The sequence below is a fragment of the Berghia stephanieae genome, chromosome 5 (assembly GCF_034508935.2).
Source record: "Berghia stephanieae isolate SIO BIC M18660-M18661 chromosome 5, UCSD_Bste_1.3, whole genome shotgun sequence".
Taxonomy (NCBI): Eukaryota; Metazoa; Mollusca; class Gastropoda; order Nudibranchia; family Aeolidiidae; genus Berghia; species Berghia stephanieae.
Genome location: NC_088364.1, coordinates 73858099 through 73881652, shown reverse-complemented (window position 1 = coordinate 73881652; position 23554 = coordinate 73858099). Strand labels below are relative to the sequence as shown.

Here is a 23554-nt window from a genome sequence, read left to right as displayed (position 1 = left end):
ACACATGATTACTGGCAAATCTAAAAATTATAAAACTATTTTTCACAGATTGATATATGAGTAACTTGCAAACCTGATAAAAATTAAGGTTGATTTATTGCCTCGTTGATTCAAATGGTTGTTTAGAATAATATCTGCTAGGGCGTAATCACGAGTCCTTGGGCCTTCGGATTTGCCATAATTTGGCCGCCTGTTATGCTCGATCCTTGGCCCCGGCGAATCGCAATTTGGCGCAACGGAAAGTAGATTTAACATAAAGGTATCGGTAAAATAATAATGTCATGGATTATTTTTTTCCATACTATGTAATACTTTACATTTCGAAATATTATATTGCCATGTTGTAGACCATTTGAAAAGCGAAAAGATATCATTTTGTAGAATGTTATGATGCTCAGTTGTACTGCTATAGATTTGCAGATCGTCTGCAAACACCCTACATGTTAAATTAATGCCACATGGTAAATCATTTTATATATCAAAGAAATAAAAGTGGTCCCAAAACACTTCCTTGGGGTACACACCTGATGACATTCTTAAAATCCGACCCCACCCCATTGACAATGACTTTTTGTATTCGAAAGATCTTTATCAATTATTCCACCAAATATTACTGTTTTTAAAGGAAACTTTTGTTCATGGTCGAAAATTTCATACATTTTCCAATATCTTTCAGGCATCCGTGCCATTGTCTAATAGCTACTTTTTACATAATCACAAAATATTGGCATCCCACCTTCTGACCTTTTCCTGGCCCAGTGGAGTGAATGGTAATTTCTTTTATTTAATGATGCAAGTAATGCAAACATCATGAGGGCCATGGGCTCCAAGAAGAATATGTCAAGCACCAATATAATTATGGAGTAGATGATTGTTCTTAGATTAGCCTCTAATCTGTGGATATAAAATATATTTATACATTGTGTAAGATAACTTAGGTGCATCATTTGATCTACTAATTTTTGATCTACTAATAAAATCAAATGAAGTATGGTTTAATTACAGAAAGTGATCTATTAAAAAAACGAATAAAGAGTATCAATAAATATCATTTTGTTGCAGAGATCAGAAACTTGAAATGTACAAGAAATTGACATTTGGTCCAACCAGATATTTAAGGCACATAAATAAAATTAATATCAATATGATAATAATAATGATGATGATGATGATGATGATGATGATGATGATGATGATGATGACGATGATGATGATGATGATGATGATGATGACGATAATGCTGCTGATGATAATAATAATAATAATAATAATAATAATAATAATGATAATAATTATTATAATAATAATAATAATAATAATAATAATAATAATAATAATAATAATAATAATAATAATAATAAATAATAATAATAATAAGACGAAGAAGAATAACAACAAAAATATCATTATCATCATCATCATCATCATCATCATCATCATCATCATCGTCGTCATCATCATCATCATCATCATCATCATCATCATCGTTATCATCATCATCATCATTATCGTCATCATCATCATCATCATCATCATCATCATCATCATCATCATCATCATCATCATCATCATCATCATCATCATCATCATCATCCATAATAATAATAATAATAATAATAATAATAATAATTATTATTATTATTATTATTATTATTATTATTATTATTGTTAATATTATCATAATTATTGCTAGCACTTCTCCCCGTGTAAACAGGCACTAAACGCTTTACTTTGACATGTAGGCATCAAATGAAATAAAGTAATACACAAACAAAACGGTCATTTATTGATTTCACTTGGAACATTAGGGAATTCCAACATTGAAGAGTGGAAAATTGAAATGATAGAGTGCCAACAATACAAAATATCTTTGGTTTGACTAATTTGCGTTGGTCATCATGGATCTCAAGGTTCTTGTATATACTTTTAAAGGATGGTTGATATACTGCGGGGACCCATTGTGTAAAGATTTATAAACAAAAAAAGCAATTTTATAAATGATTCTCTTCTCCACAGGCAGCCAATAAAGCTCTCGAAGGAGAAACGTTGATGAGGAAAATTTAGATTGTTTTAATACAAGCCAAGCGGAAAATTTAGATTGTTTTAATACAAGCCCAGCGGCACAATTCTGTACATCTTGGCGGCTATTTGCTTTCTCTTTTGTCACAATTACCAGTAATGAATTTTGACAGTCTTAACTTTAAAAGTACAAAGGAATTTATAAAAACTTCTGCTTTTGTTGGGATAAGGTTTCTGATTTTACTAATTCTTCTGATTTCAAGATACATTGTTTTTATAATGTGGTTGATCTGACTGGACATCGAACAAACCCGAACAAACCTCAAAATCGGTTAATCAAACTTTCAATATCATCACAGGGAGAAGAACTAGATATGAAGTGAGTAGAAAAGTGCCAGAAGACAATAGAGAATAAAAAATTTTTTCGCGGCGGTGGTGGGGTTTGAACCTGCGACCTTATTGGTACGACAACTCCGCCTGGCAGGTGAGAGCGTGGCTCTACCGTGTGAGCTATCCACGAACACAAAAAATATTCGTTTCAAACCCAAAGTCATTTCTAGATCCCTCTCTCACCCACTTCTTGAGATCGCCGATTCGTTCGCCACCATCGCGAAGTAATTTTGACCAGCAGTTAAGCTTAATAGCCAATATTCTCATCACAAACATATAACATAGAAACGATTGAGACATTGAGTATGCTCCGGTGTATGGGGTGAATTTTTAATTCAGAAAAGTGAGTGGAGCAGGCACTTATGTTGGTAACAACAAGATATGAAGTGAGTAGAAAAGTGCCAGAAGACAATAGAGAATAAAATTTTTTTTCGCGGCGGTGGTGGGGTTTGAACCTGCGACCTTATTGGTACGACAACTCCGCCTGGCAGGTGAGAGCGTGGCTCTACCATGTGAGCTATCCACGAACACAAAAAATATTCGTTTCAAACCCAAAGCGAACGAATTGGCGATCTCAAGAAGTGGGTGAGAGAGGGATCTAGAAATGACTTTGGGTTTGAAACGAATATTTTTTGTGTTCGTGGATAGCTCACACGGTAGAGCCACGCTCTCACCTGCCAGGCGGAGTTGTCGTACCAATAAGGTCGCAGGTTCAAACCCCACCACCGCCGCGAAAAATTTTTTTATTCTCTATTGTCTTCTGGCACTTTTCTACTCACTTCATATCTTGTTGTTACCAACATAAGTGCCTGCTCCACTCACTTTTCTGAATTAAAAATTCACCCCATACACCGGAGCATACTCAATGTCTCAATCGTTTCTATGTTATATGTTTGTGATGAGAATATTGGCTATTAAGCTTAACTGCTGGTCAAAATTACTTCGCGATGGTGGCGAACGAATCGGCGATCTCAAGAAGTGGGTGAGAGAGGGATCTAGAAATGACTTTGGGTTTGAAACGAATATTTTTTGTGTTCGTGGATAGCTCACACGGTAGAGCCACGCTCTCACCTGCCAGGCGGAGTTGTCGTACCAATAAGGTCGCAGGTTCAAACCCCACCACCGCCGCGAAAAAATTTTTTATTCTCTATTGTCTTCTGGCACTTTTCTACTCACTTCATATCTTGTTGTTACCAACATAAGTGCCTGCTCCACTCACTTTTCCGAAAGGGAGAAGAACTGAGTTTTTGAGTATCATCTGCATAACATTGATATTAAAGATCAAATTGCTAAACAACATTTGACGGTGGCTGCATACATAATAAAAAGGACTGGTCCAAGAACCGAGCACTGAGGAACACAAAATTTCAAATAACACATTTCAGATTTGACAACGCTAACCACGACAGACTGCCAGAATGTTTGGCCTTTAAGATCCTACATTATATTCTACAATTCCTATGTTGTATAGGAAATAAATGATCAATCTCTTTTTCCATTCATTTTATAGTGCCATTACTAAAAGGCATTGTTGTCAATTTAAAAAAAAAGAGAGGCCATTCACAATAATTATCAAGGGCTCCATTATCAAGCGTCTCAAAACTGTTTACACATGTCTCCTCATATCAATACCAAACTTTTTTGCAATCTGTCAATCTTGGCATTTTAAAATCAATTCACTCTTTTTTTTTTCGCAAACTGTAATTAACTGGGTGAATGAAGATAGTAAGGAAAAAAACCCTAAACACCTGCTGCAAAGTTGATAGACAACAAGGAATCTAAGTGTAATTTATATGGCTTTTTTTCCAACCGTAAATCAAGTTTTCACACGATAAAAAGGAATTTTAACCTTTAGGGCGATTAATAATACCAATCTAGCATGACAAATGATTTCTTATAAAGGCATTGATCATCTCGTGCTGCACTGTCTATTCACTGCAATAACAGAGCATTAACAAACAGTGAAGGGAAGCTGAGAGAAGTTGCACACATAGATCAACAAATTTTAACCTTTCGTTACAATGCTCCTAGATCACTGCAGTTGTCGCATTGGGGATACGGACTAATTGGGGGATTTAACCATGATCAGATATAACCATTTAACTCTCTCCTTACCGACCATTTTCAGTATTTTCCCAAAATGGCAGGCTTACCCAGCAGAACAATTGATTTTTTAAACTCAAACAATATCTCTACAAAGCAGCTTTATATTCATATTGATTAAACAAAGATCATTATGATGTACAAAATAAATCTGAATAAGAAAAAATGTAAATTGAGTCGTAACAAATGTGATGATTTTGCTATAGGTGGTAAGAAGAGGGTTAAAGATCGTTATAATGACTTCTTTTCTTAAAGCATTCATATTGTAACACCAATTAAAAAAATAAAATTCAACTAACAAAGCAACCGATGAAAACTAACCTTTGGTGCAGTGATGTTTGGATTAGGAAGGATGTACACAGGAACATATTTAGGACAATGAAACACATTCCAACATTGTAACCAAAGATTTTTAAAAGTGTTGGCATTTGTTTCGATGTACTTTTATGTGGGTTGTCTGCAGAAGATTGGGGAAAAATAGAAAATTGAAAAAAAGTCGTAATACTAAAGAACATCTTGTTTATTTTTGGAAAAGGGAGCTTGGGGGAGAGCGTCAATAAAATAATGATAACACGGATGTCTTTGTCAACTAACTGATTATTATTAGGGAGATTATTCTTACAACTGTCTGTCTCTTCTAAATTAACAAATAAATGAACAGGCACTGGTGTAAGAAAAAGATCTGAAAAAGTGTGTATGAAACAGTGCCAGAAAAAAGTACATGGAAAATACAAGAAAATAAAAACCATAAAAAAAGAAATCAGCATGTTCATCCTGGGGATCGAACCCCAGACAAAAAATCTCAATAAGAATGAAAATTAAGCTTAAATTTTTTGTCAAAGTCTGGTGCAGCTCAACGTATAATTTTAAAATATTCTGAACCGTAATTAATATTCTGGAATGAGGACTACTATGCCTTTCAGAATGTATGTGATTTGCAGAAAAAAAAATTGGGATAATTGGGATATAAGAATTTAAAAGAAATAACTCACCGCCGAGATACTCAACCCAATAAGGTGTCCTCTGAGTATATATGCCTTTTCTGTATTTTAGAGAGTTAAAAAGAATGATATATCAGGCCGTAGTGATATCCACAGGAATCAAAGTCTTAGTTTCAATCAATTGTTAATTACAGTATACAACAAAGACAAATATTTCAGCTGACAATAATCTGATCAAAAACAGATCTCCACTTAATATGGATTAGTATTTCTCAATTGCTTTGGAATTCTACACATAAACAAAGGCAGTTATGGGAACAGGTCATTAAAAGATTATTTTTAATTACCGCCCTGTCAATCAAGCTCTATTGGATAACTATTGGATTATCTTGGTGTGGCAATATTTACGTTGCAATAGAATAACGTCCTATTTAAAAGATAGCAAGCAATTGTCAAACCCCAAAGACCTGAAATAAAAAGATGCAAATGTTGTTGCTTGAATTTCAAATAATAAAAAAATAGACAAATGGAATGGAAGCTTCAATTCGATTAACGAAGACAGATAACATGGACGTTTCGGGTTTTCCCTTTGTCAACGAAACACGATGGAGGAGAGATGAGATATGAAATATGAGTCATCTCATCTCGCATTTGTCTTTTGCGTTTCATTCAGCCTGTTTTTTTTTTGACAAAGGGAAAACCCAAACCGTCGTTATTATTTGACTGTGTTAATTAAATTGAAGCTTCAATTCCATCTGACTATAGCTATTTATGAAAGGAAAAAAAGCAACAACCCTAAATTTATGACTTTCTAAAGGGATGTAAGGGAATAGAATCTTATTGAATTCAGAAGGGTTATTAAATAAGAAAGACGGGGTATTTTTTAATTTTTTTTATTTTATTTTATTTTTAAATTTTAAATTATATTTAATTTTATTATTTTTATTTAATGTATTTTTTAATTTTTTTATTTATTTACTTTTTTTTAATTTACTGTTTTTGTTTGTTTATTTTTTTTTTTTAATTTACTGTTGTTGTTTTTTTTTTAATTTTGGTTTTTGATTTTTTAATTTACTGTTTGTTTGTTTGTATGTTTTTTTTTTTTTTTTTAAAGGTCAATATCCCTATACCTGTTTATTGTCTTATTTAAAAGACGGAGATAAATCTAAATGGGCAAAGTAACGACAAACATTGGGTGTCTCCCATTCCTGAGGTTAAAAAAACCCCCAAAAACAGAAAGAATGAAAGACGGAATAAAATTCATGCTTACCCTGTTACAGCATGTCCTGTGAGAGCTGTATCACGGGACCAAGTATTATTTGTCAACCTTGAATAGAGTAATACCAAAGTAAAGAGTATTATAATAGTGCCTCACAACTTGCCCTACATTTTAATAGCTGTTAGAAACCATTTGATTTTGTAAAGCTCTTCGAGAAGATTTGGTGGATAGAAAATCTCACGCTTTCTCGAGAAATAATAATAATAATAATAATAATAATAATAATAATAATAATAATAATAATAATAATAATAATAATAATAATAATAATAATAATAATAATAATATAGCACCTGTATAACGCAAAACCATGACTAGGTCATGCTAAATGCGCTTCACAGTTACAAGAATTACAATCTAAATAGCACTAACACATACAGAAACACTTTTTAATGGGGCATAGCATTTTATAGGATTGATAAAAATGAAGAATCCTGTGTGATCTGGGATGGCAAGGTTTGTAACGTTAGTATATTTGATTGGGGAATTATAGTTAGGGGAGATGACCCAGTATAAAAGGCTGCCAGTTTCGTAAGTAGGTTCCTCTAGATGTTGAGTGAAATCATGGCCAAGAATCAAACGTTTTGATGTTATAACAGAAAATGATGTAGCTAAAAAGTTGAAATTAAAATCTCCAGCCAATATAAAAGGTGGTTTTTTTAAACTTCAGTTCTGATAACATTTGACTAAATTCTTCAGTAAATAGCTTAGTTGATTTATTTGGAGGGCTATAAACATTTATGATTTGGTACATATTTGACCTACTTTTAAAACTGACAGATGCAGCCTCATAACTTTCACTGTCGAAACGATACGATGATACATTAACTAATTTATCTTTACATATAAAAGCTATACCCCTCCCAGTCGCATATTTCTTGGGAACGATTTCCACGAATAACTATTTTAAAGGTTCGGTGCCGCTTGCACATTTATAGAGATAGGTAAAAATGGGAAATGGGTGTAGATGATAAAAGAAATGTACTTTTCTATTATAGAGTGCTATCCACAGCAACATGTAAGTAACGAATTAGGGCGCAGGTACTAATGTAAGATAAATATTTGAAAAGGTGTGTATGAAACAGTGTCAGACAAAACAGAAAGAAAACCACGAGGAAAAATAACCATCGTCGAAAAATTAGTCTGCCTCGACTAGGGATAGAACCTCAGACCTCCTGATTTCAGGTAGGTAATCCACAACTTTAAGCATCTGAACATTGGCACTTCCTTCTTATTTTGCAGACTCATTACATATTGACTCAGTGATATAATGATTTTGAATTCTAAATTTACTATTGTGATTTTTAAAAAGAACAGTGAATGAAGACATAAATGGTTTGGAAGACCTGACATGAACTGAGCTGATACCCAGGATTAGGATGGTTGAAGGACATTTCTTGGTAGGTGCCTAATGGATTTAGAATTGTTCATAGATAACTAAGCATTTAACACACACCAAACTGCTAAAAACACTCCCAGAATACCATAATTGATACATACAGAGTAACCAAGGGCACAGGCATGAATGCATATCGTTGTCTGTTGCTGCTGTATACTGGGGCATCTACTACAGAGGAGCCATCATCTCTTTCTGCGTCTTCCTTTTCTGATACCATTGCTTTGATTATATAACGCTGCCTCAGAAGTTTTAAGTCGGTTCTGAAGAGAAATAGATTATCTATTTGACAAGACGGAAATTGCAATTTGTACGGGATATCCATCTTAGGTAATTTTCATTTTATATTTGTCGAAATGCCATTGAGTCTGTGTGGAGCAAGCATCATAGTTTTTACGTTAAGAAATGCATAATATGCAAAATGTTAAATTTTGTCAGCTTCAGACTTTATATTCATTCTCTTCAATAAAATTACAACTTAACCTAACTCTCATACACGTTGTGATTGGGAAATCAATTTTAAGGATCTAAATCACTCAGATACAATATCGCTTTGAGGCGGTAGACCATATTTTGAAAAATTTGAAACAGATGCTGTGCACAAAAAGAAAAAAAAAGATTACTTTTATACATACACACATATATATATATATATATATATATATATATATATATATATATATATATATATATATATATATATATATATATAACGTTTTACAGAATCTCAAAAGATGCAAAGCATTTACTGTAGATTTTCAAACATGAAAAGAATTTGATTATTATATTTTTGAATGAATTGGGTTAGTAGGAATCGCCCTTTACCAATGTACCTGATTGTAGGGAATATATGAATGTTGTCTTTTCCAGTTGAATCAGGAACAATCACTGCTGTAACCCTCTGGTTCAAATTTTGCAATAAACCTAATCCAGTTGGAATGACGATTGTCTTTCTTTGGGGAGGATCTGATACAACAAGGGTGTCACCTTGAAATGTGTTTTGCCATGGTCGACTGCCAGTACTGGAAGAGCGGATATTTTGTTCACCAAAGACTGTAAATCTCCTGACAGAAAAAAAATGAGATTTGAATACAACGAGGGAGGGTATTCATAAGGTAGGTTAGTTATAACAAGTGTAACTAAACGACAAATTGCCACATTTATGGACAATAAAGGTCTATTATTATTATTATTATTATTATTATTATTATTATTATTATTATTATTATTATTATTATTATTATTATTATTATTATTATTATTATTATTTATGTATTTATTTATTTATTTTTACTACTATTCACCAACATTTCTTGGAGCAATGCCAATGTCCTCTGACATTTTGTTGAACTATATGAGGCCTAAACATTACTTAAACGACTTATTCTTTTCTTTTTTAATCAAGTAAACTTTTTCGATCACACGATACAAATATGTACAAAGTCGTTTAAAATGGAAAAAAATGAAGCAAATCTATGGTATACAAAACATACTTCACATGGATAATTTCATTAGACAATAAAACATTCCCTCACGTTCAATAATACATTGAAAGAAGATAATATGATAAAGGAATACGTGTATATCGTTATTTCAAAAATTGTCTTTAAGTTTAAAGTTGTCAGTTGGATTAACCTAAAGAACTATATTTTCTCAACAAAACCAGAAAGCATTGATTTTTACGTGGAATATCATCAAAGACGTTGCGATGTCTTATTTCGTTCTTGTTTTTTTTCGATTCCGAAAATTTCAAATTTCATTTATTTTCCATGAGATTCCAAAAAATCTTGGTAAATTGTTGACATATAGCCTACAGTGCAGTTGCAGGAAGTCAACTGTCTTGAAATCAACATCGTGCGCAAATCACAATATTTCTATCTTTATCTTTGTTACTAAATCTCTGAAGAAGTTAAAAGCTGCAGGGGGAATTCCGATTAATGTCAACTCCATTCAACTAACTGACACAACAAAAAAGAAATAATTAAGTCATAGCATGAATGGACGGGGAGAGTGATGTAAAAGAGGTGATTGCTACCTTTGGGTTGAGTGCTTGCTTTAATAACTACACGAAAGTCAAGCCATTGGTTTCATTGGTCGGTGTATTACCTCGCTCGGCGCATAGTTGAGTCCTTGGAAAAGGCTCTTTACTCACATTCTCTAATCCTACTCAGGTGTAAAATGAGTACCTGACAGTTAACAGCGTTGTCTCTGTCCGAAAAATTGTAATATCGTCTAACAGGCGTCATGTCCAGTCCTTAATGTTAAGTGTTGCTGTTGGCCAGGGACCACTTGTATAGCGCTTTGAGTACGTTAAGTGTAAATTGCTCTATATAAAAGCTCATATTACTCATCACAAATTATTACTCTCATTGTTTGACACTCAGTCCAAAGGTCTTACTTACCTACTGCACTACTCTCTCATGATAAATCACTGACTGTCAGTTTTAATTGATTACATAAACATTGACAATATCGTCAGATATGACGCTACTTAAAATTAAAAAAAAACCCTGATAATATATGAATGTTCATTAACAAGTTAAAAGTTCCAATATTAAGATTAGTCCACATCAGGTAAAAATTAAAGATTCCACACAGTGAATAAATGGAAACATAAGACTATCCACTGAGCCGAAGCTCAATGTCAACAGGTGTCAGCTAACCAAGCCATGTCGGGATACTTTCAAAAACACGGGAACCTTTTCAGAGGAAGACCGATCACAACACTGCCTGTGATCCTAAACAAAAACCTCACAACACTTGGACAAAGCATTAGTCTCATAACGGCAGGGGACCTTGAAAATATGAGAACCCTAGCAGAGGACCGGCAATATTGGAGACACCTCACACAGGAAATACTGGAAACAGCCAAGGCGACCCGATCTTTCGGTCGAGACGCGAAAGGCATCTAAGTCAAGTAAGTCAGTCATTAACAAGCTTGGCTTGTGTCTAAAGGGGTTGAGTGGACTGCATTGTCATTTCATTTTTTGCACAGTTAATGTAATTTTAGAAGATAACATTAATTACTGAAACGGCCATTGAAGTTCCCATGTAAGATACTTACTTATTTTCAACTATTGTTGCTCTCTTTTTTATCATATCAGCAATCGGAACTTCATTTGAAAGCCTGAATGCCCTGAGGAAAATTGTAAGTAAAGTGAATGAAATAATAATAATAATAATAATAATAATAATAATAATAATAATAATAATAATAATAATTAATAATAATAATAATAATAATAATAATAATAATAATAATAGTAATAATAATATGATAATAATAATAATAATAATAATAATAATAATAATAATAATAATAATAATAATCATCATCATAATCATAATAATAATAATAATAAATAATAATAATAATAATAATAATGATAATAATAATAATAATAATAATAATAATAATAATAATAATAATAATAATAATAATAATAATAATAATATATCTTTATTGTCCCCCAAAAAGTGGCAATTTGTCATTTGGTTACACATTTATAACAATACAATATTGACATAGACACACTCACACAAGATGCACACTAGTAACATAGTAGCTATCGTAAAAAAACCAAAAAAAAAAAAACAAAAAAAAAAAAAACAACAAAAAACCCGGCATCAACAACAACATCATCAATCATCATCATCATCATCATCATCATCATCATCATCATCTTCATTATCATCATCATAATCATCATCATTATCATCATCATAATCATCATCATCATCATCACCATCATCATCATCACAACAACCTTCCTAATATTTTCGTTACAATCCTTCACTTTCACCATTCCCCTATAACACCATTCACCATCTTCATCATACTCCATATTATATTATTCCTGTAACAAGCTATGAGAGGGAAAGCCTGTGGTCCTCCTCTCTCTCTCTCTCTCTCTCTCTCTCTCTCTCTCTCTCTCTCTCTTTCTCTGTCACTCTCTCCTTCCTCTCTCCCTATTTCTCTCTCTCTCTCTCTCTCTCTCTCTCTCTCTCTCTCTCTCTCTCTCTCTCCTTTCTCTCAAGCTGTTAAACTTCATGATGGAAAAGAGGCTAGCTATTGATGCTAATGAATTCCATAAAAATATATACAAATGATAAACATCTTTATCATTTAAATTTATTCATACAACATGAATGTTCAAGTATCTGGCTGTAAAATAACTTCAATTTGTTGAAAATAAAAAAATAAGGTTTGAATTGAAAGAAAACATATATACCAACCAACGCATTATAATACTAAACAATCTGGTATGATTATGAGTTTGCCAAATTTATTTATATGTATGAATTGAATATGGTGCTTTAGTAAGTCAAAATGCATTATAACTTGACATGTTAGTAGCCTTTGAAACAATTGACCACCCCATCCATTATTTATACTAACATTTTGGCACATGTGACCCATTGCCTTATAGCAGTATAATGATAATGTCATTTTGAAGTTGAAGATTGAACATTTTCCGACTAAAGTTAGGAGATTTGAGCAAAGCTTATTGAGGAAAATGAAAATATACTTTCATAAAGTTAGAAAAAAATTAAAACTTAATATTTCTGATCATCTGAACTTCAAAAACTGGAGAGAGTCTAGAGACAGGGCGCCCGGTTCATAACTGGGAACTATAAGAGCAGAACCCCAGGATGCATGACAAAAATGTTAGAAGAACGAAATCTCATCAGCCTCCAACAAAGAAGAAAAGAAACCCGTCTGTCATTCATGTTCAAGATAATAACAGATCAAATACCATCAATAAAGGCAGACTCCCTTTTCAACAATTATTTTATTGTTTATTAGGACTGTGCGTTTATACAGAGTTAGAGTTGTTTTTTTGTTTTTTAATTGATGTTTAATAATTTTTAATTTTTAAAATTGAAAACCTGCTCCCCTCTAGTAAATGCATTAACATTATTTCAGGGTGATTTTTAGTCACTATGATTACAAAAAAATGCACACATTGAAATATATAAACTTGGTTGTATCCAAATTTTATGTTGTGTAAAAATGATCCCCTTTTCATCTGTTAGCTTTCCTTTGATCCATGAAGGGCAAAACTGGTAAATATTGTCAAATTCAAATCAGCTCAATTTTCTTGGACAGGTGAGCCACAATTAGATATGAAATAACAGCTGACACATAAATGTTATAATCTTGTTTATTGTTTTTGCCATATCTAGTTATTTCAGCGAAATGATTGATACATTTTAAGAATCAGGATTCACAAAGCTGTGAATTAGTTTGAAGATGATTACCTGATAATAGATTTCTTAGTAATTGAGCCTTTACCAAACCGATCCTTTTCAACACGAAACTTTTCATTTGACTCTTGAGTGAACGAAAATCTGTCATTACCTCCAAAGAACCTGAAATAAAAATGGAAAATGCAATTATAGTGTTCTTTGTTTTAAAAAAAATATGACACGAGTTCTCCAAACAAAAAAATTAAAATGATTCAAAATATTAATGAAACCTAACAAAATAATTATTTATGCAGATGACACAAAAATATGGATCATCTCAAAATTATGTTACATTGGAACAAGATATTGATATATGGTTCAAATTAAATGCGGCAGTTGGACTAGAATGTTGACACATGTAAAGTATTGCCTAATAGAAAATCCAATCCCTATTGTAATTGTCTTATGGTTCTAGAGCAAAATCCACGTCAACCTCTGACACTGGAAAAGAGCTTGGCGACATCGTCATCTTTTGAATTCAGGGATTACGACATTTTGAGAGATTAAGCATTAAGACTGTCCGTCTTGAACAGAAAAACTCAAAGAGACCAAAATCAACTGTATTATTGGTCAAACAATTAATTTCATTTCAGTTCCAAGAACAAAAAATACAAAGGAGATAGGCTGTAAATGTTTATTTGAGAGACCAAAACTAGCAATGGAGAACATTCTTCTAATAATAAAATTGCAAAAAACCTTTGAAAAAAGCATATATGAACCAACAGGTGCATCCTCTTTGGATTAATTCAAAGTAATGTTTGACAAAGAATCGATAATTTCTTTCTAAAATTATGACTAAATTCCCATGACACTTAGAGGTAAGTGGTCCTAATTAACGCTTAACATGTTATGATACAATTATAAGCACAAACAAATAGCACGAATCTTGTTGCAAAGTTGTAAAAATGGTCTTCATCAATTATTATTTTAACACGCTAACTTTCACTTCTAGCTTTGGTCACTGTTTTAAGTCATTGAATGAGATTTTAACATGATTTTTATTAGCTTCGTATCTATTTATGGGTGGTACAATACGACTACAACTGTTAAGTGACATATGTGGGTGCCCCTGCTAATGTTTATCTCAACATCGCATGAGCTACAGTTTCCTCCCCCTTTTGCTATTACTTTTAACAGTATCATAAGTTGATTAAATGGAGCTTTGAAAAACTTTTATCATGTGCCTAAAACAAACCTCTCAAGGCCTTTAAAGTGGAAAACAATTGATCCTAACTGTCTCATACTTTGAAAAATAAATAACAATGTGAAATTGAATGTAACCTTCAATTTAATAATGAAAACAGATAAAATGGACGTTTAGGGTTTCCACTTTATCAACAAAACAGGATGAATGAAACACTACAGATGAATGACATACTGTGGTAGTGGCGTTGTCAACAACTTCGAGTTTCGAGCAGCAACATTTACATTACCCATATTTTTAAAGGTATTAAAGGCATTGGGTCCCTAAAAGATTCCGAAATAAGACCTGCTGTATAAAGTCAGTTGATAGATGTCTGGGATTGCACACTCCAATTTATTCAATGATCTGATTAATGTTCTATTTACTTGCAAACTACTTAATGATTAAGTATTAAAGTAGTACGGACAAAAATTACATTCAAATCAAATAAAGTTAAAGCCTCCAAATACAAGACAATGTTAACCGAGATAACTTACATAAATGGCAGCTTATTTCAGATAACTTACATAAATGGCAGCTTATTTCAGATAACTTACATAAATGGCAGCTTATTTCACATAACTTACATAAATGGCAGCTTATTTCACATAACTTACATAAATGGCAGCTTATTTCACATAACTTACATAAATGGCAGCTTATTTCAGATAACTTACATAAATGGCAGCTTATTTCAGCAACTTACTTTAAGTCCTCATTAGCTATGTTTTCTGTGGTGGATTGTCTTTCCTTAAAAAAAGTTGCCCTGAAATAATAGAAATATTATAATAGCTGAAAATAATTTTAAAATGTATATATAAACCTTCAAATGGCACATATCTACGGTTTAACCATGCTGAATGTACTCACGATGTTCTAATTACTCCCTTATGACAGACATATTAAAATTCACCTTTTGGACGGCCATTGCATTCGTATTCTTTCAAAAATTGCCAATAACAATTGTCTCTTTCCCTTTCTATTTCCAATCTCTCTCTCTCTCTCTCTCTCTCTCTCTCTCTCTCTCTCTCTCTCTCTAGCTCTCTCTAGCTCTCTCTCTCTCTCTCTCTCATCTCCCCAAACGACTTCTCGTTATGTTCTTTTTTCTCCCCACTTATCAATTTCAGTTTTCCCTCCCCTTCTTTTATATTTTTCAACACGTCCATGAATTTAAATAATACGTTTCATTTAGGAGATTTGGTGATCAAGCCATACTTAAAAAAATAACTTTGATAACAATCAGGTTGGACAGCAACATTTACAAAAATGCACCCATTCATTTTTTATTTCTCTAAAGCCACAATTGATGACCTTTAAAAAATACAATCTGTCAAATACTACAAATTTACGATAACCTGAACGAACCTTCTTTTGTTAATGCATGAAATGGAATGGATTACTCCACATAACATTTATAGAATCGATTTAGCATTGATAGAGAAGACCAGATGAGAAAATGCCTTTTTTCATCTTCTTTGACATAAATTATTTCTCTACAATGAAGTACACAAAATATTCTCAAAGAAGAGCATTCACTTCACAAGCAAAAAGACCGAGGTCAAACACAGGAGCACTCGAGAATTTTTTCTGACCACCTTGTCCACAAAGCAGTAATTAGGTAGCTGGGTTTGTTAGATCAAGTGATGAGTACTTTACAATAAACTAGCATCCTATTCAAAGGATAGCAAGCAATTACTATGTTCCATTTCACTATTTAGAAACCAGGATAAACTCCGGTTCCATGGGCTTAAAGGCTATGAAAGACTTCTTTTATACAACATTTGTGAGCCCCTAAAGAGTTATCCCTGTATCAGTAGAATACAAAGATATTACTTACCTAGACTCAACCCAAGTGTCAATACCACCATAACCAATTGGTAAAGTTGGGTCTACCCTGTAAGCACGATTTAGATGTTATCTTTGAATTAATGTCATAGCAATATCAGAGTAAAGCATTTTGCCATTTAATTAAGTATTGGATATGTGTGAAAATGACAATACTACTGTATGTTCTGATGTTTGAAATTTCTTGGTGTTTGTATTACAGCAACATAGTAGTAAATTAGTCTGTTTCTTTAATTATATATTTTACACATAGCCATACTTTAACAGCATCAGTCACATTCAGTTAAAGGTTTAGACGACAAAAAAAAACCACAGTGCATTTGGCAGGATTTGAGCTTTGAGTTTTCATGTGCACCTCAGAGGATCGTGATTCGTGGAGACAGCTGACCGGCAACGTGCTCAAGAGTACAAGCCACGATGGATGATGATGATGAGGTTTGAGTTCAAACTGTTTCCCAGAGGTCTACAGATACGACTATATTGAGTGATCATTTAAAGCATAACAATTGCTACAAAAACAAATAGCTAAGAGGAACAGTTCGATCAATAATTTTGGTGAATAAAAGAATGGTCCAGAAGGCAAAAGGTAAAACACTAAATTGGGATAAAATGGTTGTGGAGGTGATGGAAGAGGAGGAGGAGGAGGAGGAAAAGGAGAAGGATGCTGAGGAGGAGGAGGAGGAGGAGGAGGAGGAGGAGGAGGGGTAGAACGAAGAGGAGGAGGAGGAGAGAGGGTGTGGAGGAAAGCATTGTGGACGATCAGGTCAAAGGTGTAGAAATGGTGTTTACATAACCTCGTTTTTATAACGTTCAGGCGACCTTGATAAACTGTTGAAGGACAAATAATCCGTTTCTGGGGCTTAAATCCACGTGGACGTTTCATTTGCCAGTGAAGATTCAAAGTTGTACTGTAGTTAGAGAATGGTAGAAGTAATTTGTACTATGAAATTGTTTTACATAATTTTCATCATAATTTTTAAACACCTAAATACCTATTTCACGAAAATACTCCAAAAACGATGTCATATGGGTCACACCATTTCACGTCACGGGACTTGTTCTGACAGAAACTATAAACATTGTCAAAAATCTTATATTGTTTGTTTCATACATAACTTTTCGGCAACCAATTTTTTAAAGAGGAAGAGTAGACCAATCATTACTTGAATTACATACAGCAATTTCTTTTTATCTAAGTCCACAAACTGAATCTTCAAAGAAGTGTTTACCAAATAATCCGTTCATTTTTATGTTATATCACCACTAACATACATTATATTAGTTTATATAGAATTAAGTAAGACATTTAAAATTGACATAAAAAAAAATTGAAGTTTAATCAATTCAATATTATAAAAACTTTACATCATGTGCTACGCACCGTTTAATTGCCACCATGTAGATTACAAAAAAATAAACCCCAAGCAATCCGTGAATAGTATTCTTGAGAAACTAACAAAGCCCGAATATCAATCCTCCGTCAAGGAAGGCTACTTTTTACTGCTGGTCTAACAATGTATCATACACACTTTTTCATATGTTTATCCCCCCTCCCCACCCTTTTCCTGCTCCTCAATTTTTGAACACGTTCAAATAGTACACATTGAACAGCTTTTAAGTTTATCGAAGAAGCACATCATTCTTTGCAAAACAATAAATGGAAAATCAATACTATTGACTCGTCTTGTATGCATTGCGCAGTTTTGAATATTTAATCAGTGAATATACTTAATTACTATTTTGGTTCAACTTCCGTTATTTACCTGTACAGCACCATGGTGATGATGAAGTTCGGAACTAATGCCACAGGCGCATAAATAAAGAGAAGACTGAAGGAAGTTTTAATTTCATCGTCATCAAATAAATATTCAGGCCTTCCAAGAACAAGTAGCACAGTTATACCAAAACACCATAAAATAAAGCAGTGTATTCGAAGCAACTGTAATGTCTGTGTAATGGAAACAAAATCAATGAGAAATTGTAACAACTGTCATGAAATATGCAATCTGCAAAAGACAATCTATATCATATCATTAATCTTTCTTTGATGCAAACTGGAATTACTCCAGATACACGGAAAACTACCAACAACACACAATGTCAATTTGTAGAAAAAGGAAATAGGCATTATGTCTCAAATTAAAACCAATATCTTTAATAAGCTGTCTCTGTAAGATTTTAGGACATATTATTTAACTTCAAAAGGTAATGAACAAAAGTAAATATAACTGCTTCAAAAAAGAACAAAATATCAAACACGGAATGTTTTGGCTCAAAAACCTCTTCAGCCAATAAAACCCCCCAATAAAAACGTTAATAAATACTTAAAATCTAGACAGATTGCAGAGAAATATTTGGCACGGCTGTCAGCAAGAAAAAAGATCTTAAGACTTTGGAGGGTAATTCTGTCATAAGATTCAAATCATTGAGATCTAGCAAGACCCAACAAGTTTAAGTCAGATAGTGCCAAGACATGGAAGAAGCTACAGCAATGACATGAAATCATAAACTCAATGCACAGCTTCCTGACCAGGGGGAAATTTGTAGAATAAGAAGGATAAGAATACCTGTGGGATAAGAAAACCTGACGGCTATTTTGTTGCATGACAGTGTCAGACAGCAAGTTGGCAGAATGAATAAGGCAGTGAACTCAAGCTTAAAATACTACCTCATCATTTGCCAACTGGGCCAAATGGGTGCTTCTCATAAATATACTGTTAGTGAAATCAAGTCAATTAACTTAATATGACTTTAAGACAGTAACCATTTCCTCCTTTATATCATCTAAATCCAGCCAAAAGATTTTCCTAAAGGCAGAAAAAGTGTATGGTTTATACAAATTGTCAACATTAGATTTGGGGGGGGGGGGGGGGGGGGGGGGGGGGAAGAGGGGGGTATTAAGAGTCTGAAATTGCGACTGCCTAACTTGTATTTTATTAAACATCATTTGGTGTTCATCCATTGTGAAATATTATTTTAGCTTTAGCTCATAATTTACGTTGTGGTTATCATCCTAAATTTTCATGTGAGTTTATGTAATGCTATTGATGAATGAGTATTGATTTGAATCATATCTTGTTTCATTATTCTACACGTTTACATATTTTCCGATTGATTTTCATAGTGTGGATCCAGTGAATATTGGGTGTAATACATCGGAATATATATCTAACTGAAAGAGAACACAATTTCCAACTGTATTTAAAAAAACATGTCTAATAAAATCTTCATTCATTTACTATACAATACACACCAAAGACCTATCTCCTGGTAGGAAGGCTAGAGTTGACAAAACAATATGGTATTTCTTCAAAAACTGTGTTAAAGTTCGAAACAGTCTCTTGTTGAAGGAAACTTTTTCCTGTAACTTTACAGCAATACAAATTTGCCAGGGCTTGGCCTTGGTAAATGTCTTGTGACTTGGCATTCGAGAGAGGACATCTCTGGTCACATCGTAAACATCAACATGCGCAACTCTCCTGAATGAAATATATATAAAGCTATTACCAGAAAATTACCATTCAATATAGTTTTCATCATGGACAAAATAATCAATTAATCTTTTTTTATGTTCCCGGATTTATTCCGAAAGAATAATAAAATCAATGCAAAATTTTAAAAGTCATGGTCCTAAAACTCTTCCTTGAGGTAAACATGATCTTAGAGCTGTTTTATTTGACTTTGTTCCTTTTACTATTACTGTTTAGGTCCTGTCTGATAGAACATACTAACTAATCCAATGGAAAGCTTCTCCTAAAATTTCATACATGTTATATTTTGTCAACGTCCTTTGCGGTGCACTATTGGTATTCGACAAGTATGGAGTAATTTGGAAAAAAATCCGATTGTTTTAATTAAAAGTGATATGGACTATCTCTGCTTATTAAAATAAGACTTTTGAGCAAATGAATCCGGAAACAGGATGGCCAGATTGTGATTCTCAAGGCCAAGGTCAAATTAAAGATCGATCTTTTACCCTAGCAGATATTCTAAATAATCATTTGAGTGAATGGGTGATAAAAGTACTCTTAACTTTAAAGGTCTTTGCAAGTTATTCATTTATCAAGGTTTAAAGAATAGACCTATAATATTTATATTTGCCAGTCATTCTGTACTCTTGGCAAGATTTAACATGGTCTGTACTGAACAATATTAACCTCGAACCCTATATATTTTAAAAGAATAGATGTTGCAATGTTCATTCAGGTGTCAGAAAATTGGATAGACCTTTTACTCTTTTCAAGACAAATCTATTTTCTTTTTAAATCATTTTGTTAAATGTTGAAGAAACAAAGGTTATAACAATGTAGTACAAGAGATGCAAGCTTTGATGAAAGTACAGAGATTTGTAGACAGCAAAGGCATTTGAATCACATATCATAACAATCGTATTTCGCACTTGCAACGATGATAACCATAACAAATTATTCTCACAGTATTTAATAGTAAATAGAGTACATATGATCCTTTATGAATAATGCATAAAAACGTCCAAGTGAAAGCACCACATATCTTACAGCTTAATAGTTTAAACTTAAACAAATAATGAACTTTTGTTTTGCAAATGCCATCTTAAAGAATAAAACAACAAAACCCAAACCATTCCCTAAATTTTGAGTTTGATAATGAAAAGAATAAGCTTTAATCAATTCTAAATACTCACCACTTATCGTTAAAAGACCCGGAATCCATTCTTAGAATAGCACCTTCAATTTTTCCCAAGTCCATTGCAGTGCTAGTGAGAAACCAACTTTCACTTCCTGTCTAGCAAAAAGTCATAAAACAATTTATATATATATATATATATATATATATATATATATATATATATATATATATATATATGAATATAAATATTATTTTAAACTTTAATTTTACAATGTTTGTCTTATTTGTTTTTTTTTTTCAATACTGCTCATAATTCATTATAAGCAATAATAAAAATGAATACTTAACATCTAAAATATCAAAATAATATTTTACCAGAAAATCGAAACGAACATCAAGTAACATGTCAGCACTAGTTCTTAAGTCACCAACTAGAACAATCCATGCGCGTGACTTCATGCCTGACTTCGGTAATACAGATGTCTTTACACAAATCAGGAATCGGTAAGGGTCCTCAGGATTAAAGTGGTATGAAACCAAGTGTGTACGAAACTGAGAAAAAAAAATGAATTATTAGGTAAGGTATACAAAAAAAAAAATAAACCAAAAAAACAAAACAAAACAAAACACAATCAAACAAACAAAAACATAAAAAACCGCAATAAACCCACCAAAAAAACAACAAAAAAACCCAACTTGTTACTGGTTTCCATCAAGCGTTTGTAATTCATAAATAAAAATAATAAAATCAAAAAGAATAATTATTGCAGTAACAAAAAGAATAAAAGCAACACCACCACCACCACTAGCAACAATAACAACAACAACAAAAACAACAACAAAAGATAAAAATAAGGATGATGAAGATGATAATAAATAGAGTAATAATAAAAATACTAATGATAACAATAATAATGATAATAATAATAATAATGATAATAATGATAATAATAATATATAATATAATAATAATAATAATAATAATAATAATAATAATAATAATAATAATAATAAATAATAATAATAATAATAATACATACTAACTACTACTACTACTACTACTACAAACTTACTACTACTACTACCTACTACTACTACTACTACTACTACTACTACTACTACTAATAATAATAATAATAATAATAATAATAATAATTGGTTTTGCATTTTGGCGAATGTTTGTAGATATCTCATGAGAAAAAGTGTTTCAAGTGTTGTATAATCTTAAAAACAAACATTTGGAATATTCTGCAGCTACAATTTTGCTCTACATTTTATTCTTAGTTTCATCTCCATATTGATCATTTTTCATCATATTCCTCATTTATCATCATTGTTATCCAACGAAATCACCACCTAGTTTCAAACATCATAAACTATATTTTATTGCAGACACCATGGTACGCCAAAGGAAAGGAACACGAGGCTCTCGTGGTATAGAGGTCTATGAAGCAGCTGCTTTAGATGCACAACAATGTGTATCATTACGAATAACAACACAAGCACAGGGCACATGTCACGTGCCACTTTTCTGATATGTGAAAACATTATGGAAGAGAAAGAGTGAAATTTTGACAGGCAGTCCTGTAAGGAAGATATTGGAATTAGAAATGCCCAAACAAAAAGCCTCTGGGTGTAGTTAAGGTTATGGGGACACAATAAAGTAGGAAATAGGAACTTTGAAAGAGAAGAGCAAGGAAAAGTTCGTAAATCCACCATCGACCCAAACCCACCATCCTATGACTCCAATGGAGTCAAGATAACTATTGCTTGGTCTGCTTTGAGAGATTTGGAAACAGCAAACAAAAGGAGGAATGGGTGCAATGTTCTTTGTGCAATTTTTGGGCTCATGAGGAATGTTCAGACATTGGAACCAGGAGCTTCCTGTACATCTGTCATAGCTGTGACTCAGATGAAGATTAGAAATGTATTACACTGATTTCTTCTTTAAAATTAATATTAGCTTGTTACAAGAATTTCTGGTCTCAGTAATTCATCCGAGGAGTAAATTGTAACATTTTTCGAAGTTACAAATACTTACAATAGTATAAAATCTACTTCAGATGTGAGGATTCCAAACTTACAGTATCATGGTAACCTAGTATGCCTTGTGCTAAATTGAAAAAAAAAGTAACATTGAGCTAAAGTTGACTTGGACCAACGAGAACATTTTTTTGGTAATATTTCGTCCCACCTTATCCTACGTTTGATTTGTTTGTAAAGGTACTTTCAAACACGCGTTACATAAAACTTACATTGTTTTTGTTCGCCCGATCATATGTCCTGAATAAAAGCAAAAAAGCAAAAAACGTCATCCATAAGAAGATGAGCATGACAACAACGTAGTAATGAGTTTCTCTTTCTCCTGGATTCAAGACCTTCCGTATACTGTTGTCAACAATGGTTAAATCAATTAATCCACTGTCATAAGTGATGTCGAGTGAGAACATACCAGTTGATCTGCGGCATTCGCAAGTAATATTCTCTTCAGTAATATCAGTTGGGTTCTGCAAATGAAAAATCTATCATGTTCATAAAAA

The 23554-nt window shown here is 32.6% G+C and overlaps 2 protein-coding genes across 3 annotated transcripts in view; one reads left to right on the top strand and one right to left on the bottom strand.

The window, feature by feature from the left end:
- The window catches only part of LOC144973588 (zinc metalloproteinase nas-6-like), a 699617-nt gene that overhangs the window by 128008 nt on the left and 548055 nt on the right, over positions 1-23554 (top strand). The gene's annotated exons all lie outside the window — the stretch shown is intronic.
- Positions 1-23554, bottom strand: part of LOC144973585 (uncharacterized) — a 54844-nt gene that overhangs the window by 24073 nt on the left and 7217 nt on the right. Inside the window, exons 4-19 of one of the 2 annotated variants that reach the window (XM_078916210.1) lie at positions 23270-23521; positions 21390-21566; positions 21070-21170; positions 19660-19885; positions 18170-18354; positions 17201-17314; positions 16399-16455; positions 15268-15327; positions 13391-13501; positions 11193-11264; positions 8962-9192; positions 8233-8391; positions 6724-6780; positions 5505-5554; positions 4834-4969; positions 737-894 (exon numbers count right to left, since the gene is read on the bottom strand). In XM_078916210.1, coding sequence (XP_078772336.1) covers positions 737-894; positions 4834-4969; positions 5505-5554; positions 6724-6780; positions 8233-8391; positions 8962-9192; positions 11193-11264; positions 13391-13501; positions 15268-15327; positions 16399-16455; positions 17201-17314; positions 18170-18354; positions 19660-19885; positions 21070-21170; positions 21390-21566; positions 23270-23521 — 2146 coding nt within the window. Of the gene's footprint in view, positions 1-736; positions 895-4833; positions 4970-5504; positions 5555-6723; positions 6781-8232; positions 8392-8961; positions 9193-11192; positions 11265-13390; positions 13502-15267; positions 15328-16398; positions 16456-17200; positions 17315-18169; positions 18355-19659; positions 19886-21069; positions 21171-21389; positions 21567-23269; positions 23522-23554 lie in introns of those variants that run through there. The other variant, XM_078916211.1, reaches the window with a different exon arrangement.